The 19,869-nt window shown below is 37.3% G+C and overlaps 1 protein-coding gene across 2 annotated transcripts; it reads left to right on the top strand.

Moving 5' to 3' along the window:
* The first annotated feature begins 241 nt into the window (after nucleotides 1-241).
* POU1F1 (POU class 1 homeobox 1) lies at nucleotides 242-18,105 on the top strand. Of its 2 annotated transcripts, XM_004706430.1 has the most exons (7): nucleotides 242-383; nucleotides 425-455; nucleotides 3,473-3,597; nucleotides 12,615-12,839; nucleotides 14,803-14,967; nucleotides 15,742-15,802; nucleotides 17,895-18,105. In XM_004706430.1, the coding sequence occupies exons 1-7, from the start codon at nucleotides 242-244 to the stop codon at nucleotides 18,103-18,105; spliced, it is 960 nt and encodes a 319-aa protein (XP_004706487.1). The 2 variants fall into 2 exon arrangements, with proteins under 2 accessions (XP_004706487.1, XP_004706488.1); XM_004706431.2 differs by lacking the exon at nucleotides 425-455 and having other exon boundaries at nucleotides 3,526-3,597.
* The last annotated feature ends 1,764 nt before the right edge of the window (nucleotides 18,106-19,869 follow it).

Here is a 19,869-nt window from a genome sequence, read left to right as displayed (position 1 = left end):
TCACATCCAGGAACATGTTTGGGACAAATAGAGGGCAGTCTAGCTTGATAAAGCAATACTCCTGGGAAAAGACTATTAACATGTATAAAGGGATTTCCCTGCTGTATAAATACCTGCACAAGCCCTCCTGGGGCTTCAGAACCCTCCTGATGTATATATGCAGGTAGGGAGAACTGAAACGGTCTTTTGAGACGATAAGGGAACAAAATCTCCGACTTATTGTCCTACGCTTCTTGTGGGAATGAGTTGCCAACCTTTTACTTCAGCTGATGCCTTTATACCTCTGAATTCTGACTCCTCTGCGACGCTGCCTCTGATCATGCATCACAGTGCTGCTGAATGCCTACCAGTCTCCAATCACGCCACCAATGTGATGTCCACAGGTACTAACTCTAATAACAGTTTATAAGGACTGGGCCTAAAGTTGCCAGAATCGATTATTTGAGTCTTATTGATGTAGGATTGCTTTGCTTCTTCTGTTTTTCCCTTTCAATTCGCTTTAAACTAAATATTAAGGAAATTCGATGCACCAAAATACCTACAAAAAATTTCAATCGTGTCTAGTAAATACAGTAATTTAAATTATTGCTTGCTTTATTTATAAAGAAAACCTGTTTTATACAACAGAACACGATGAGCTTGGAATTTTTAATATGAAAGCAATTTTAATGGGAATGTTTATGGACTGAGCACAAAAATTAAAAACATCATAATGGCATGATTAAAAGGTGCTACTACTTTATTTAGAAAAATAATTTTGATTTTTAATTTCCCATTATATATGCTTAAAAATGGTCATAAACCGCAATTGAATAGTGGTGAATATTTTCAATAAGGAATTTCAAAGAATAGAACAAATACACTTTAATAAACTTTTCTTTTAGTCGAATACAAAACCCAAATATCAAAGCTAGAAGCAACATAGCATTTAGATCCCAAGAGTTGAGTTAAATCTTCTGAATATTATCTTTGGAAGAGAGTTGAACTTCTAACAGTTACAATGTTTGATTTAAATAACTCTCTTAAATAAAATTGAAAGTAGAGAATTCAGGTATCTTGCCTCAAAATCATCAACCAAATAGGTAGATTTTTTTAAATGAATACTATCTTTGATATAGAAATAAAAATTAAAGTTTTTTAAGTAGATTTACAAATGGACGAAGCCCCAATTTGAGTAACCCTCTCTCATTAAAATAGCAATATACAATTAATTTACATTTATTTTAAGTGCCATCTCCTTCACATTTAGAAATGAAAATATAATTTTAAGTATTTACACGTAAAATTGTGTGTGTGTGTGTGTGTGTGTGTGTGTCTGGCATCCATCTTGAGCTGAATTTAAAATAACTTAGAAATAAAATACCTGGACTTAAATGAAATCATTAATGCGGATTCTTTCTTTTTCATTTACCCGATATTCCCATAACCTAAAAGGTAATAATGGAAGTATGCTTCATGTTTTCCAGTTTTATGACATGCGTTTTTTAGAAAATATAATAGTAGTTGTCTCCCCAAAAGCGTTTTTAATAAATCGAAACAATTGCCACACAATATGAGTGTATTCCAAATCAAAGCTGCCCTACAGGGCAGAGAAACCCAACAGAACTTCTAGGATGTAAGCGTTCCAGTAGCAGACTGAGACATCTTTATCCTGTGGACCAACTGCTGTGTTCAGATTGCTGGCCTGCCCGGTAGGGCTTAGTCCTGTGGCAACTAAACTCATTTGAAATAATAGATCTCCTATATTATTCAGATTGGGGATGTAAATAATGATACAATGTTTGTCTAACCCCCCTGAGTATGAAAAAATATTTGACAATCAAGGTAATAAAATTTAGAATTGTAGCAATGAGCTAGCAATTTCAGGTTTTGAAATACTAATTATTTAAAGTTAGTTAAATGGATATAGCAAAAGCAGTACAATAAAAACTATTGAAGACTTGGAAGTGAAAATAAGTAAAAATAAAGGAAACTAAGATAACATCCTAAAGATGTATTACAAGATTATAGCATTGATTTATAGTTTTTCCATAAAATATTTTTGTACTTCTAATTGTCAGAGTTAGAAATTTAAAAATACTTGTTGTAATAGGAAGAACACTTGGTTGCTAAATGTGTTTCAAGATTATTGCTTTACTTTGGAATGGGTAGTATGATACTTTTATGTGTAGCAATAATAAGATAAAATGGCTTCAATGATTTCTGTGAGTTACAAAATGAAAACTTATGCAGATACAAAAAACAAGTCAAAACTTTCTATATTTAATAAAATATGTTTTCATTTCTAAAGGGATTTCATAACTTTAATTTGCAGATTATCGAATCTCTAGAATATCTAACTTTTCTAAAAGACTTCAATTATATTAATTATACTATACACTATACTTATTTTTAAAGATGCAATTATATTAGTGAAACCTTAGTGCTGTACATAGATATAAAGGAAATTAAAATAAAATATGGATTTGTAGTTTTACTATGAATAGTCCACGGTTGTCTAAACCCTCTTGGTGATCAGTCTTTAAAGCTTAATTAAATTCACTCATTTAAATTTATGTTCAAAATAAACATTGATTCAAAGAGGTATATGACTATTGCTAATGAGATCATATTTATCTATTTCATTGAACAATTATGCATGTCAAGTTACTCCTCAATCGATTAGGATTGTTTAATGAGCTGTCATTAGAATTGTTTAATTGAATGTGTGTGCACAGAGAACCTATACTACATTTCTATGCAAAGAGCACATGCATTATAAGGTTTTTGCAGACCATACAGCAACCCCTTCAAATACTGTGTGTTATATGTATGTGCAGAGACAAAACAACCAGTGACTTCAAGGTTTCACTAGCAACATAAATACATATACATCGTCACAGGTTTGTTGTCACACCCTGAATACAGTATAGTGGAGTTTTTATGCTTGTATCCAAGAGGAAGTCAATTGCTCTGCCATGCCTTATTTGATTGAAGATTTTGGTTGGGGAGAAATATAAATAAATAGATAAGACTGCTCAAGCTTAGTTTCAGAATCAATTCTTCCTGAAACACACACAGGCACGCACACACACGCACACACGCACTACACACAACCACTTTATAATTCTACGTTACATAAAAAATTTTAGAGGTAATTCTTCTACTCAGTTTATTTCAACATCTATATTGAATTGGACTTACAAGGATTCTGAAAATTTCAGAGCACCAAGATTCAAACTGGTCAGGCACATTTTCATGGGGCATAAGGATAATTCATGGATGGGGATTTATATTCTAATTACTTAAGATAAATCTTGATGCCTAATTTTAACGAACTAATCAGAGAACTTTTCTCCAAAATAAAGGAAAAACTATTGGCATATAATATCAACTTAAAAACCCACAAGGGCATATATATTGAAAGTGAAACAAATTTGTTTTCCATCCTCATACATTTTCTTACCAATCCAATGTATTTTGTTTTTCATCCAAATCCTAAATGCTTGCCTACATATTTCTCGGTGACAACGTTGGGAAACACAGCAACAGGACTTCACTATTCGGTTCCCTCCTGTCATTATGGAAACCAGGCCTCAACATATGGAGTGATGGCAGGTAAGAAAAACAACCCTTTGTGCATGAGATTGTATAGGAGAACACTTTGGTAGATGAGATTGGATAGGAGAACACTTTGGTGGACATTCTGGGCCTTACAGAATGAGAACCAGAGCATGTCTTACAATTTACCTTGAAACTTTCTGTTGAAACAACTGCTGATTGCGATCTTTCTGGTATTTAGTAGTCATATCTAACAGTTTTCTCAGAGATCACAGTGGTTACAGCTGATGACTTCTGTATCACCCTGAACTGCTGTGCTCCTTGACTTCTAGGCTTGCTTCGTATATCAAATTGTGAGCTGTCACGTCTCAACGGTGTGGTTGGGCTTGTCTCCGGTACTATTTGGAAGCCACTACCCACTTTAGCTATTTCCATTTAAATTAACTAAAATAAAGTTTGGTTCTTCAGTTGCATTAGCCATCTTTCAAATACTCTACCTTTTGAGGTTATATTGGACAGCATAAGTGGACAGACTATTTCCACCTTCACAACATTCCTTCTGGACAAGTAGCCTAGGAAGGTAGAAGACACTGACCGAGCGCTTTCATAAAAGCTGTTTGAGGAATTGCATGTCCTTCATAATTTTCTTCTGAGTATCAATAGAGAGAAAAATCACTAGATATTTGAGTTTCCCTCTGAAAAAATGAAACTTTGCTGTCCCAAACCTATTTATTGGTACTTGTGTGAAGTCACTGCTAGCACAGTATTTCATCGTAAAATTCACTATTTAATTTCAGAGTCTTGCTAAGGTTCACATTTTTAATTACTTACAAAGTATGTCCATTTTTTGTTGTATCATTGTTTGTTATTTGTTTATATCATCTCTTTGATTGGTTGCACTTATTAATCCAATAAGATGATAATTCAAAAGAGTGACAAGAAGCTACCATAGTAGTGTGTACATGCAATATGTGTATACTCGTATGTGTATGTGACATTGACAGAGAAACATATATGAAAGAAATATTTTCTAACTGAATTGTATTTTGCTGTAATCCAGAATAAGTAATGAAAAGAAAAACGGACCTTTTCCTCTAATTTGAAAGTTAGATTGAATAAAGAAATGTGTTCATGTATCTTGATTTTTCTCAAAAGTTTCTCAGTTTAATATACATTTAAATCTTTAAAGTAAAACAAAATGTCAGAAAAATATTGACTTATGCTCTCTCAATTATAAACTCTTTATTTCTGAATAAACTAGTTTTTAACTACATTTATGGCAAAAGGAAAGACTGGTGTCCTTTCCTAGTGACCTATAAACTGTGATGTTATATTTAATAATTAAAATAAAGAAGAGCTATAACTTTTCTCCCTCTTTGAAAACTAGTCATTTAGTTAATTTAACTTCATAGGTGTTGAAAATAACACCTCTCAGGAATGAATTAGTTTCATTGTAAATAATAACACGGAGTGCATGACAGCAAAGGAGTTCCAGGTAGCAGTGCTTTGACTATGTCTGTTAGCAATGCTAAGCACATGCCTGTGTACTGTACTCTCCTTTAAGAAAGGATAACAGTCATTCCTGGCTATTTCCATGAAGCACGTACATTTTTAGACGTAAAAATGTATCCTACATTTTATCAATCCTATCTTATCCTACATAGAATCAATCACTTACAAAAGATTGGAGTTAGCCAAAAGTAAAATCAGTCATAGACCAGGGACTAATAATCTCTTGCTCAAATACCTTCAGATAGTTTTTCTACCACTTTTCTCACCAACAAATCAAAAGGAGCATCACTGGCCTAGCATGTTTTCAATGGTCCTGAGCATTCTAGTATCTTTTCCTGATTCTCAAGAGATCAGGTCCCTGTTCATATTGCGAGTCAACATACAGCTTAGGTCGTGTAGAGACCAGCTCCATCCAGCTTGCAGTCAGCCAGCCAGTCCTCCTTGACTCATCGCTGTCTCACACTCAGTGAGAGGTCCCTGAAACAGGCTTTAAAGTGACTCACACCTGCCTTTGTCATCATTAAGAGGAAAATGGTTACATTCATATTTCAAGGTAACACATATCCTTAAAATAAAATGGTATATATTTTGTCACTAAAGGGAAAAACTTACCATGGCAAGAATAATTCGTGATTATATTTGAATATTTTTTAGCATACTTCATAATTTGTTAAAATGTCCATACTTGGACATATATAAAGTATTAACATTTGTTTCATGGCAGATTAAATCTCCTGGAATCTTCACTCTCTTGCTTACATCCCTAGAGATGCTGCAGAAATCGAGTTTAAGATAAAGCAGATAGAAGAGAAAAAGAATAAAGCATATAATAGAAATTCAGATAGGTCATTTGAATCCTCTGGTATTCGCAAGGTGTTCTTCTAATTATTCGTTTTCACGAAATCGACAGAAGCATTCTGTCCTCAACAAGCTCAAAGACAGGTTCAGTGTCACATACATAAACTTAAGCGAAGGCATATTTCTAAAGCAGTGAAATTATTTTATCTAAATATGGTGACTTTGTTACCTATACTCTAACATTTGCATTTAATCTGAGCATTCTATTCAATTAATAACCCACTGGAAGAGAGGGCTATTGGTAATATTTTGTTAAGGTTGAGGGAAGGAAGCTTCTCAGATGACGGTAAAGTGCCTCACGGCCTAGGTGTGGGCAGACCAAAAATAGTGGTTAATCGGAAGCAGTGGACCACCCGTACATTATCTATGCACCTTGTGCAGAGAACTAACCCCTCGGAAGGTCAATCGCTTCATATTTATGTTGAGTGGGATTACAATGCCACGGATGTTAAGTTCTGACAAATTTACCCTAGTTCATCCTTCCTCTCTCCTTGAAGCTTCACTTCAGATGCACTTGACCCTAAATTCCTGGTTCTATAATTTTCCCTCTGGAAAATTTAGATACTTTGATAAGCCCGAATAAAAATGCATTATGACTTCTCTTTTAGATAAATATACAAAAATAAACAAAACAAGCTAACAATAAAATACTCCAGAAAACTCAGATTCGTGAGCGTCTGAGATTGTGTCTCTTCTCTAGCTTCTAAAGCAGTGGGGTCAAGCCACAAACACAGTGCCCCCCCCAAACCCCTTTCCTTAGATACTGTTCAAATCAGATTCGACGTCATGTGTGTGAAAACCAACATGATTTCGTGGTACAGTGGCCAAACCACGTGTGTTTCTTTTTTAAAGATTAATTTTCAGAGAGAATTTTAAAAGCCCAAAAAACTTACACTTGGAAATTAAAAACAACAACGAAAACACCCACTTCTAGTTGATTCTGACTCGTGACCCGGTTCCTGGCTTTCTGAGACAAAATCTTTACGGGTCAGACAGCCGTGTTTTTCTCCGCTCTTTACCCCACGGCACCCCGAGCTACTTCGCCTTCAGAGTAAAAGTGAAAAATAGATCGAAGGTGATGGGGCAGGACGTGCCCTCCCCACGCGGGCCAAGGAAGCAAAGGCCGCAGGGGGCATGGACGGTTGGTACCGAAGGCCTGGTTTAGAGCGCACCTCTTTATGCTTCTTTCCCTCGATCCTTCTTTTTCTTGGGTTGTTTGCACGGACCCGACATGTGCTCAAAATCATCAGCTGCACCTCGGGAGCAAGACAGGACTTTCTAGTCCCGAGCAGAGTTGCCGTCTCAGAAACGCACCGAGGCCGTTCTCCTCGGTGCTGGATGGAGGGTCCCTGTGCGTCCTCCGCGTGCACTCGAGGGCAGCGAGTTTGCAGCTCTCTGTTGCAAAAACGCAGCTCTGCAATGGTCGTCCTCCTGCAATCAGAGACAATATAACCCAATGAACGCGTGCGCCTGTGTTCCAGTAAAACGAACATTCCAAAATCCAGCTGTAGACCCTGTGTGGACAGGATTTACCACTGCATGGAGGTGAAATGATTACTCAAAAAAACCCCGAAAAAACAAACTCACTGCCATGTAGTCAATGTCGACTCGCGTAACCCTGGGGCAGGGCAGAACTGCCCCTGTGAACTTCCGACACCGTGCCTCCTTACCAGAATAGAAAACCCAGTTTATGCTTACAGAAGAGCTGGGGGCTTCGAACTGCTGACCTTGCATTTAGTAACCCAGCGCATAACCTCTGCGTCAGCAGTTCAGTTCTATCTGGTACGTAAGGAGTAAAATAAATGGAAGTTCAAAATGCTTAGGTTCTTATGTTATGTCCACGGCAAGGCGGTATATATTTACCTTGGCCCTCTGCTTCTTCTGTTTATTGTTTTAAGGCCTCAAAGCCCACAAACTCAGAGGTGTGGGCAAGCCGGTTTTGCTCAGTCCTGTGCTTGGACTAGGCGTCTGCTGCTAACCATGTAAATGGGAGTCCGCACGTCAGAGGCCCAGTCCCTTCTGTCTCCCGGTGCCTGCTTTAAAGTATTTAGTTCTTTTTCTCTCCCATTTCCACTGCATTTCCTCTACACAAAATTACATACAGAACAAGTCAGAACATTGATGGAGCATGAATCCTCAATTCCACAGGCAAATTTGGGATTGCAAATCATGTGCAAACACTTGCAAACAGATGAAGCATTCACCTGCTTATGCAGCATTCTGTAAAATGTTTGTAACTCTTTAACTGTTTTTCCTTCTTTTTAAGAATATTAATGACCAGGACTTTAAACAGAATTTTTAAAATATTTTCCCCTATTGGCCATATGAACCACTCTCCATTCCCCTCCACATACATGCCACATCCTACAGAGATCACTGTGTTTGGATTGACTTGAAGCCACCATAATGAATTTCATTTTAGGTTAGTTCCAGGAAATCTATGTTCCTACAGATGATTGTGGGCATTTATATTTAATGAAAATAGAATCAGAATTATAGAAGGAGATTTCCCTTTCGGTTTGGGATGCTCTAAACCTTTTTACATGATGTTTCCTGTGTACTTTAGAGAAACTGCACTCTAATTGATTCTCTAAACATTCACTTTTCCAGACTATTTTTAAAGTATAAACTAAGTGTAACTGGAACTAAGGGTAGTATAAATATATTATTTTAATTAAACATTCATTTTTTGCCTAAAATCATTTTATTTATCTAGCCAAATTCATTTCAAGTACAGGATAAGCCTTTGAAAGAGCATCACTTTACCAGAGTGCAGACAACGTGGAAAATGAACCAGGCAATTATTTTGATGTGTTTTAACGCAGTGCTTACTGGACTTCAGTTCTAGTTTCAACTGCAAAGCTTATTCATTGTGACACCCAAGGAAAGTTAGATTACCAAATTATAAATTGTGGGGGAAGACATATATTTTTCTTACTCTATTTGTTTATGTAAGGATACTGAAAATAACACATGAAAAATGAACACAGCACAACGTGTGGCGAAGAAGATTTGCAATAGTAGTGGTACAGGTTTGGGGGAAGAAATATTGAGAGTAATGATCAAGATTACTGACAATTCAGATGTATGGTGAGTTTATGTAGAAGAAATTCAACGAAGTAGTTATGCACAGTCAAAATAACATGACATAGATTAAATACATTATTTTAAGTGTCTTAAAAATATTACATGTACAAACCCAAATGGAAGCCTATTTTCTTCTTTCTGAAAGGTATTTAATTATTAAGGATATCCAGTGACGCCTGATATTTCTAAATGATAAAAGAACTGGTGTTCTGCATATTAAAAAAAAAACCTCTGAAACAACAAAAAATAAATATTAAGCAAGTGATAAAATCTATGTGCTTATTTTCTTTATACATATGTGTTTGCTTTTACTCCAATAAACCGAACTCCAAAGCTAATCGAAAGCTAAAAATATACTCCAAAGCAATAGATACTTTTAAATGAGCTCATAGATTAAAAATTGATGCAACGGCTCTACATATTTTTCTCTGAGCAGAACACACTAAAACATAGAATTGATGGATACGCTTTAAAAAAAATGGACTTGAAAGACAATAAAAAAACCCACTGCCACATAGTTGATTTCAACTCATATTGATCTTATATAGGGTTTCCAAGGCTATGAATCTTTATGGGAGGAGACGGACTCATCTTTCCCAGAGCACAAGCTGTGAGTTTGAACTGCTGACCCTGCAGTTAGCATTTACATGCTTACCTGACAGTCTCACCAGGCTCCAAAACAATAATTTTGTCTTCTGGTATTTTACCTCTCGCTTTGCTGGTTATTTTGTTTCAGAAAAACAATGTAGTCTATTGGGTCACATTTGCTCACTGTTATCCAGTTGATCCCTATGCACAGTGACCCTGAGACAGAGTAGAACTTCCCTGGTGGGTTTCTGAGACTTTATTCCTTTCTCCTACAGAGTAGCTGGGGGTGTCTAATTGAGCTTGCAGTTAGCTGCCCAACTGGAAACCCACGCACCACCAGGGGTCCTGGGTTCATTGGATAAGGGTGTATTTTTAAATGATGTATTTTCCTTTAGAAGAGAGCCTTGGTGACACCCTGGGTAAATGCTAAGCTGCTGAGTAATCAGTGGTTCCAGCCCACTAGCCATTCAACTGGCCAAAGACAGTCAGCTTCTGGGAAGAGTTACAGCCGGGAACCTTGCAGCGGCGTTCTACTCTGAACACAGAGTGACTATGGGTAGGAATCAACGCAGTGGCAGTAGCTTTGGTTTTTGTAATCACATATGAATAAAGCAACTTGACAATTGCCTGATGTATAGTCTTCTTTTCTCATTACGTATTTACATATTAATATAAGATACATATTCTGACAAAATGTTATTATGCACATTTGATTTATGAACATACTTACAAAGAAACTATAGCCATCATTTATTTTCAGTAAGTTTCTAAGAATAATTATTATATGTATTTGGTAGTAATTTATTTTGGTTTAAATATTTATTCATACTTATAAGCAACATGATTAGTTTCTCAGTATTTTCCTTTATTAAATTGTCTAGGCTATACAATGTATCATTAAATATAAATTAAATTTAACTTGCTACCAATAAAAAAAACCCTCATATACTGATGAAGGAAACATAAACAAAACGTGTTGGAATTTTGCTACTATATCACTATCTTACTCATGTCCCTCAAGTGACATAGACTTTCCTCAAAAGGATAAACTCCACAAGTACTATTTGTTTATTTATTGTTGTTTTTTATGGATTGCTTGTTTTGTTATACTCTCTCTGTGACTTATCTTTAACCCACGCATAAAAGTTAATCTTCTGTTCTTATGGGAGGATTATCTATATTTTAAATTGCATTTTTCCTTATGGATTTTTTTTCTTTTTTGCTTCTCCTTAAGTTATAATCAAGAAGTGATTCCATTACATTTTATATTTTTCCAGAAGTATTGTTGCAAACTTTCTAAAGGAACTTTTAAAGCGACATTTTTTTAATGCCTACTAAATTCGCAAATATATTTTCTGTCGTTGTTTGAAGCCATGAAGTCCATTCTGACTCCAAGTGACCCCAAGGGACAGAGCTGACCTGCCTCATGGGATTTGTATGGAAGCGTGGGGTCAGGTCTTTCTCTTGCAGAGTGACTGGTAGATTCAAACCCTTTTGATTTGTAGCGCAGCATTTAAGCACTGCACCACAAACGATCCTTCAAATCTATTTAATCATCTGAATATATTTTGGATTCTCATACTTGCCATTTTACTAGTTTTTGTTAATTTTTAAAAAATCATGATTATTTCCCATTAACATAAAATAGCTACAGATTAAAGAGTGCAACTTTAAAAATATTGTACAATTAATTACACCAGTATGGGAAAATTTCCATGCACAATATTTAGTCTAGTTCCTTATTTATAAGAGATATCAAAGACTGTGTTCAATGAGTTAAAAGCAGAGGATAACACATACATTTTGGTTAGAACTGAGCCTCTGATTCCCATCAGTGGGTGGAAAGGCTACATTGCCAAGAGAATTTGCTTCCTTTTTTTCCAATTATTTGAAATCTGATACAACACATTATCCTTTCTGGGGGTTTGTTTTATTTTTGCTGCTCTATGAGAGGTGGAAAATAATGATTTACATTTATTTTAAGCTGCTGTGGCTTCTGCCTAAAAGGGTTGACTGGTTATAACAAAGTCTGTAAACCTGGGAGTGTCTATAGCAGCATTTTCATGGGAGAAAGATGTGGCATCTGCTTGTGTAAAGACTGAACACCTTGGAGAGTCTGTGGGACAGTTCTGCTCTATCTTATAGGACAGTTCTCCTCTGGCCACTGTAAGACCTAATGGGTAGGGAGGCAGTGGAGGTCGTTTGGGTTTGGGTGGCAGAATAAGGAAGCACAGTGGGTCAGTGTTTAAGCACTGGGATGCTTCTATGTCTAGTCAGTTCTATGATTTGAACATATCAACCGCCTCCATGGAAGAAAGGTGTGTTAGTCTGGGTACTTTAGAGAAATCCACAGAAACTCATGTATAAGAGAGAGTTTTATATAAAGGTTAAGTGTGCATCAAGAAAAGCCCAACCCAGTGTTGCCCAAACCCATAAGTCCAACATTAACCCATATGTCTGACACCAATCCACAAAGTCCTCCTCCATCTCCCAAAACACACTATGATGCCAACTGCAGGAGGAAAGCCAAATCAGTGAGCGTGTAAACATCTCAGTGCTGGCAGGGGTCTCCACATGGCTGCTCTAGCACCCACCGCTGCATCGGGGTATGTCCATGTGGCTTCTCCTTGGGGATGTCTTGCAGGAAGTGAGCCTTGCCAGCTGAAGCAGGAAACTGGCTAAGGCAGCTGCACCCTGGTGCGACCATCAGAAAGCAAGAGATTCGAGAACTAGAAAGGAGAGGCTCGCCGAGCCATTTATCTCTCTGCCCTTCAATTAACCCTACATGTGTTTATCGGCCAGATTGGCACAATAAACTAACAACCTCAAAAGATAAGGCATTTTGCCTCTATCAAACATAAAGCCCTAGAAATTCTACCGGAGTAGTTCTACTCCATGCTAAACGGTCACTGGTTTGGTCGCAGGATAATGAGCTCTTGAGGAGCGGGGCCCTTGCTTATTGTAAACACATAAAAGATAATCGCAAACGACTCTCTCCTTCTTTTCCCCTTTTCTTTCTTTACGTTTAGGTAGCCTAACCCCGTGCCTTTATAAGTTTCCTGATCACACCTTGACTCATGGATTCCCTCCCATGCACCAGCCTCTCCTGGCAGAGGACCCAACGGCTGCCGAGTTCAAGCAAGAACTACGACGGAAAAGTAAATTGGTGGAAGAGCCAGTAGACATGGATTCTCCAGAAATCAGAGAACTTGAAAAGTTTGCCAATGAATTTAAAGTGAGAAGAATTAAGTTAGGTATGGGTTTGTTATGGACAATGGGGAAAATAGCTTGGTCTGCAAACCCATACAATACAGGGGGTGCTTCACAAAAGTTGTGGGAAAATGGAATTGAAAGATAACAGAATTTTACTTTTTGAATGCACTTTCTGAAGCCCACTCATATTACTGTTAAAATTCATATTACTGTTACAATTCTTATATTTTTCTCAGAAGTCCAACATTGCTCTCCTTCCACAGATTTCAGTTAGATTATGAAGATAAAATATCCCCTTTAGTTCCTTGTTCCTTCTTAATAGCCGAAGGCATAGATTTTCAGATCAATGGTATTTTACATCCATATGGTTCAAAAGCATGGAAAGGTAGACTGTGACATGTTTCCCTTCTGCTGACCTTTCTTTTGTTCATCAATGTTTAATTTTTATGTATCCTTTCAGAGATAATTTTGCAAATCTGTCACACCCCATTTTACAGATCCCCTATGACTTATCTAACCAGCTTCCTCCTGGTAGAATTTAGACTGACTTAATATTTTGGTGTTTTTTTTTCCTATTGAAAATACTGTCACAATGATTAACCATAAACAACTCATTTACATCTACATAATATTGCAGAGGGGATGTATTAAAAGCAGAATTGCTTGGTCAAAGAGTATGTATAATGGTAATTGTGATAGCCTTTGTCAAATTGTTCTCTGTAGAAATTATATCAAATTTCACTATGTCTCCAGTGCTAAAAAGATCTCCTGCCTTTTAGGGAGGAAGTCTTTTGAGTGTTTATTTACTTAATTGTGTATGTGGGTGTTTTTTTCATTTTTACCTTTACTGGTGTACCTCCTCTTATCTGAACCGTGACTGGCACATGGATAAGTAAACAGGTGTTGAGGGAACACATGCTATGAATCCGATTGTTTAAAGTGGTACCTCACTGTAATGTCATTCCAAATTTATCTTCTTGAGTGAAGAAAGCTTTCTTACATGATTGACAGCTACTTGTATTTCCATCTCTTTGAATCGTTCAAAGTCTTTTTTTTCATTTTCTTAAGTGCTTTTAACATAAAATAACTAACAATTAGCTTAGCAAAAAATCACGAAGTAGTGTGAAAAAATTGAAAATGATACTCAGACCTGTGTACTAATGGAATAGGTCATAAGTATAGGCCATAACTTCATAATAATATTCACTGATGGGCATCATATGTAATCAATTTATACATATAAGTATATAGCCTTAGGCCCTGAAATAGTATATAGCTACTCTATGTAATAAAGCAGTATGCATTTTCAAACCATTTATTTTCAGCATGCTATTTTATTGATGTGAATGTTTCAAACTAGGTGTTGATGATTTATATCAACCTGTCTTCTTTAAAAAATGTAACCATCAATGAGGATACTTTTGCCAGAGATAGAAACTTTACCAGCTGATAAATGATATGTGCTCAAAAAGATACATAAAACATTGGGTGATTATAGCCTAGAAATAAACTTTTCTGAACACATATTTGAGAGTAAATAAGCATTTTTATTTGGTATCTGTTTTATTTAGTATCTTTAGCAATATAATTAAAATTTTCCCTTTAAAAATTGAGGTTAAAATATCTCTGGTGTGATACTAAGTAATATTATAGATTCCTTATAAACATTATCAGCTATTTAATATTAACAATAAAAAGAACAAGGATTTTTAAGTGTCTTAGTAAGTGATTATATGACACATATCTAGTTTGGCTAAGTATTATGAATGACAGATGAATTCTCTGACTTTCTAGAAAAAGGAACATATGAACAAGAAGGGATTTATTTTTGAAATACTGGGCACTCCTACACTGGATTTTACCAAAGATTGCAAATTTCCAACAAAAATATGCTTATGAAATATTTAATAATCGACAAGAAAGATATGCAAATTGTGTGGTCATAAACCCAGATGAAAACTACTTGGCAAAGTGGAGGTGACTGTTTCTCTTGTCTTTGCACAGGCTACACCCAAACCAATGTTGGCGAAGCTCTGGCAGCTGTGCACGGCTCTGAATTCAGCCAAACAACGATCTGCCGATTTGAAAACCTGCAGCTCAGCTTTAAAAACGCCTGCAAACTAAAGGCAATATTATCCAAATGGTTAGAGGAAGCTGAGCAAGTAGGAGGTACTAACGCTATGTTTCCGAAGCCACTGCTATTTTATTCATCTAGTAGTAAGAGATTCAATCAATAGACGTAATACTAAAGCAACAAGAGGGTGGGTCCTTTCGTTTTTGTCAGTGAAAAAGATCCACTTGTTCTATTCTGCTTTAAAAAGTGTGACGATCCAACACACGTGTGAAACTGAATTTATGAGAAGGTAAACAGCAAAAGAAGGAGATGTAGAAGAAAAGCTTGCCAGTTGTGTGGCTTGTGCAAGGAAATGACTGTTTTTACGCTTTACCATATTCAGATGTCTGTACCCTCCACACAGAGATGCGGTACTACAGCAAGCAAGGCGATATAAATCACCTAACTCTACCTAGATAACCACGTTAGTCTAGCTGTGGAGCATGCACATATTAGCCTACCACATGAACAACTAGACTTTAGTGTGATGAAATTCTCTAGTCACACTACATGCCAAGGCTGAATAAAGAAAATGGTTTAAAAAGCATTTAGAGCTAGTGTTCCAACCACGGTCATGTATTATTAATAAATTATTGTCTTTGCAAAGATAATATTTATCCCTGTATTTAATATTCTATAACTTATAACAAAATATCATGTACTGTTGACATTTAAAGCACACATTTATAGTGATTTCAGTTTTCATTATTTTTTGGAAAGGAACCAGAGTGTTTTCATTATTTTATTACAAAATTGAAACCTAAATTGGATAGTAAAAAAAAACAAACCTGCTATCTTAAAAGTAATTACCCATGTTTTCCCTATTCCAGCTTTATACAATGAAAAAGTGGGAGCAAGTGAAAGAAAAAGGAAACGGAGGACTACTATAAGGTTTGAAATATTCAAAATCACTGAGGAAGGAGAATGCATTTAAACGTGGAATGAACATTGTGTGTGGCATAGATGCAACCTAACACATAAATGCAATTTGAGTCAAATCCATTGAAACATGGGAAGTTAAAAAAAGATGATTCATGATTTAATAACTTAAGGTTTAGGAATGGAGAGCTAGTAATTTTTAGCATTTAGTGACAAGTTTGGGTTGTTTGATGCAAAAACACTTTCCATTCATAAGTTTTAGATAAAGACAAAAACACAATAATCACTTCTCAAAAACTTGTATGCCTGAAGTCCTTGCCCATTTAAATTCTTGCTCCGGCAATATAGTGCTATTCAAATAAATTAGAAAGAAAGAGAAGACGAGGAATAAGTATTTCAATCTTTTGAAATCCAGCATGAGTCTACGTTTCATATTGCGGAGAGGTGTTATCATTTCATGGTTCCTATTAGTGTTAGCAGCAGGGCCCTGGTGGCTTAGTTGGTTACACACTGGGCTGTTAACTGCAAGATCAGCAATTCGAAATTGCCAGCCCCCTTCTTGGGAGAAAGATGAGGCTTTTTACTCCCATAAAGAGTTAGTCTCAGATCAGACTGATCGCAATTCTAATTTACAAATCTGGGTAGACCAGAGGGTGTACACTGGTACAGATAGGAACTGGAAACACGGGGAATCCAGGACAGATTCAGGAATGGTGGTTAGAGTGGCGATACTGGGAGGGTGAAGGGAGGGTTGGGTAGAAAGGGGGAACCGATTACAAGGATCTACATATAACCTCCTCCCCGGGGGACAGACAGCAGAAAAGTGGGTGAAGGGAGACGTTGGACAGTGTAAGATATGACAAACTAAAATTTTACAAATTATCAAGGGTTCATGAGAGAAGGGGGAGCAGGGAGAGATGGAAAAAATGAGTTGATACCAAGGGCTCAAGTAGAAAGCAAATGTTTTGAGAATGATGAGGGCAACAAATGTACAAATGTGTTTGACCCAATGGATGGATGGATTGTGCTGAGTTGTATGAACCCCTAATAAAGTGATTTAAAAAAAAAAAAAAAAAGAGCCTCAGAAACCCACAGGGGCAGCTCTCCCCTTTCCGATAGGGTTGCTGTGACTCAGAATCCACTCAATGGCATGAGTTTGGCTTTGGGGTCTAGTGTTGCAAGCTGTGGGTTAGGCTTTAGGCTTCTACTGTAAGGTAGCAGTTCAAACTCACCAGCTCCTCCAAGTGAGAAGGATGTGGCAGTGTGTTCTTGTAAAGATTTATAGCTTCAGAAACCCCATATAGAATAGTTGTTCGTTGGAATTCACTCGATAGCAATGGTTTCCTTGAGAAGGGCCCACTGCCCTGAAGTTGGCCTGCAAGGTGGTCATCCCAAACATATAACCACAACACAAATGAACAGAAAAATGCACTGCGGCCCAGTTAATTTCGATTTATAGTGACCCCAAGCAGCCCTGGCAGCGTAGTGGTTACGCATTGGCCTGCCATCGCAAGGTTAGCAATTTGAAACCACCTGCTGCTTTCTACTCCCATATAGCGTTCCTGTAAAGCAAGACTCACTAGGGTAGTTCTAGCCTGTCCTATAGGATCACTATGAGTTGGCATCGCCTTGATGGTAGTGAGAGGGATCTTAAAAAGGTAGGTCAAGCAGCCCATAAAGTTTCCAAGGTTGTCATTTTTGCTGCCACATTTATCTCTCATGGACTGGCAAATTGGTTTGGACTGGTACGCTACCAGGGATTATATCATGCTCATAGGAAAAGCTAAATATGTTTTGTTTTGGTTTGTTCGTCGTCCATTAGACGTTTGATTTCTGGTAAAGAATATAAATGGTTCTGAACATGTAAGAACTCGGTGCCCTCTGGTGGTCGAAGGTGGGATAAGCAAAGTCTGAACTCATTTTTACCCTACAGAGACAAACTTCTAAATGTATAACAAATTGTATATTTCCCGGTATTGAAAAGTTTTACAAGTATCTTCAGAGTCTTTCCACTTCCTTTTTGTGTTTATATTAGGGTGATTCCATCTAATTTTGAGCTGAAAGAAATCACCAAAAACAACATGCTTTCCTTTCTTCCTCCCAGTATTGCAGCGAAAGATGCTCTGGAGAGGCACTTTGGGGACCAGAACAAGCCGTCTTCTCAGGAGATCATGCGGATGGCCGAGGAACTGAATCTTGAAAAAGAAGTCGTAAGAGTTTGGTTCTGTAACCGGAGGCAGAGAGAAAAACGGGTGAAAACGAGTCTGAATCAGAGTTTATTTACTATTTCTAAGGAGCATCTTGATTGCAGATAAGATGTCCTTTGGTTCCTAGCCTTTTTCTCTATGATTAATTCCTCTCTCCCCGGCAGCAGAAATAGAAATTAGCTATTTGGGTGGCTTCAAAACTGTACCATATCGACAGCTTTGTGCAGAAGCTTTCCCCTTTGCTTTAAATTATGACAACCTGGAAAACAGCTATACTCCGAACCCACATTATACATTTTAACACAAAGATACTAATAGAAAAAAAAGTCTGTCTTTCTCAACCCCCTTGCACCCACATGCTTCCACACCAACAAGTATGTGGATTATTGCACGTAGCTAAAGACTCTCTCCAGGGAAGATGCGCTCAGAAAGATCCACGGACCCACGAGCGGCTTCTCATAAACCCCAAGAGCTTCGTGGAATAAATGAAGTTTGAAATGAAAAGCCAGAGGTGCTTGCACATTTATTATTGAATTTGGAATAAACCTCAACCAATATTTAGGAATAAATCTAAAGTTTGGAATAAACCTTTGGAGCCAATAGTTAGGACCGAGAACACAAAGAACCGTTTTCAAAGAGATTTGTAGAAACAGTAAGTTAGGAATTTTTTGTTCTTTGCAGATTTAGGTTTTTTTAAAAAAAAAACTTTTAGCTATAACATGTGTTGAGTGTATTATTCTTGGGCCTCAGACCACTAGTCTGTGCTACCCACTGCCAGTGAGTAGATCTCAATTTCGCACAACCGACTGCAAGGTTTTCAAACCCTGCCTGAAGAGACGGCTCCTCTGGGTGTCAGGAGCAGGTGGCAAGTTTGAGTCACCACCTTGTGGTTATTAGGCCAACGTGGGACCCATAGCGCTGCCGAGGCATGTAGGCAGTTCTAACCCACAGCCTTCAGGTCAGTTCTGTCACATAATAACCCAACATCAGGCATCGGAAGCTTTGTAAATAGTTAAGAGTGGAGGCAGCGTCGTCTTTGTGCTTAGGTGACAGCGCCGCCAGAGCTCCTAGTTTTGCGTGGGTGGGCAGGGAGTCTGGCTGGATTGCTGTCGGTTGTTCAGGGCCTGCGGAAGTGTTTGCTGAGGGCAGGCATGCAGCATCTGTTGACTGAATACATGTGACAGTGGCTCTACACTTAAAGGTGCCCAATTTAATAGTACCAATTACCTTTTGAAATCACAAACTACTGAAAGCCATCAGTGGAATCCTACCACACACACAAAATTATAACCTTTGACTTAATTCGTTAGAATCGAAATTACTAGTAAATAAGTTTGCTATATTGTATTTTCCAGTGGAAGGACTTGGGTTGCAATGAGTGTATTGATTTAATTTATAGGAATGTACTTCTTTGAAAATTGCAAATGGAAGCAACCTGTAATGCAAAATAAATCTAGAATAGTGACTTCTACGCATTTTTAATATGAAGCTGCTGGTGATGTTTGCCTGCTTTACTTTAAGTACCCAAATAAAGATCTTCGTATTTCATTATAATCAATACTATCAATCATTATTGTCAATAGTACAAGGGTAAGTAACAAAATTGCTACTAGGGTGGGTTCCAGAAAATGCATGTTTGTTTGTTTGATTCCCAAGCACAATGTGTTTCACGTGTTTCTGTTATCTCTGAGCGGCTTCACTATTCTCGTCGGCCGTATGATTGTGAAGCTGCGTTACAGAAAGATCCAGTCTGCTGGGTGCCGGCACCTCAAGCTGGGTTCCGGGGTGATCTGCCAGCAGGCAATCCGTAACAAGCAGGGTCCGTTTTCTACCAAAATAAGAAAGCATGGAAGTGAGGTCCCGTGTGCTTGC

The sequence above is a fragment of the Echinops telfairi genome, unplaced genomic scaffold (genome assembly GCF_000313985.2).
Source record: "Echinops telfairi isolate 266 unplaced genomic scaffold, ASM31398v2 ScPeMD7_6;HRSCAF=24_1, whole genome shotgun sequence".
NCBI lineage: Eukaryota > Metazoa > Chordata > Mammalia > Afrosoricida > Tenrecidae > Echinops > Echinops telfairi.
This window is presented reverse-complemented; position numbering and strand designations above follow the sequence as displayed.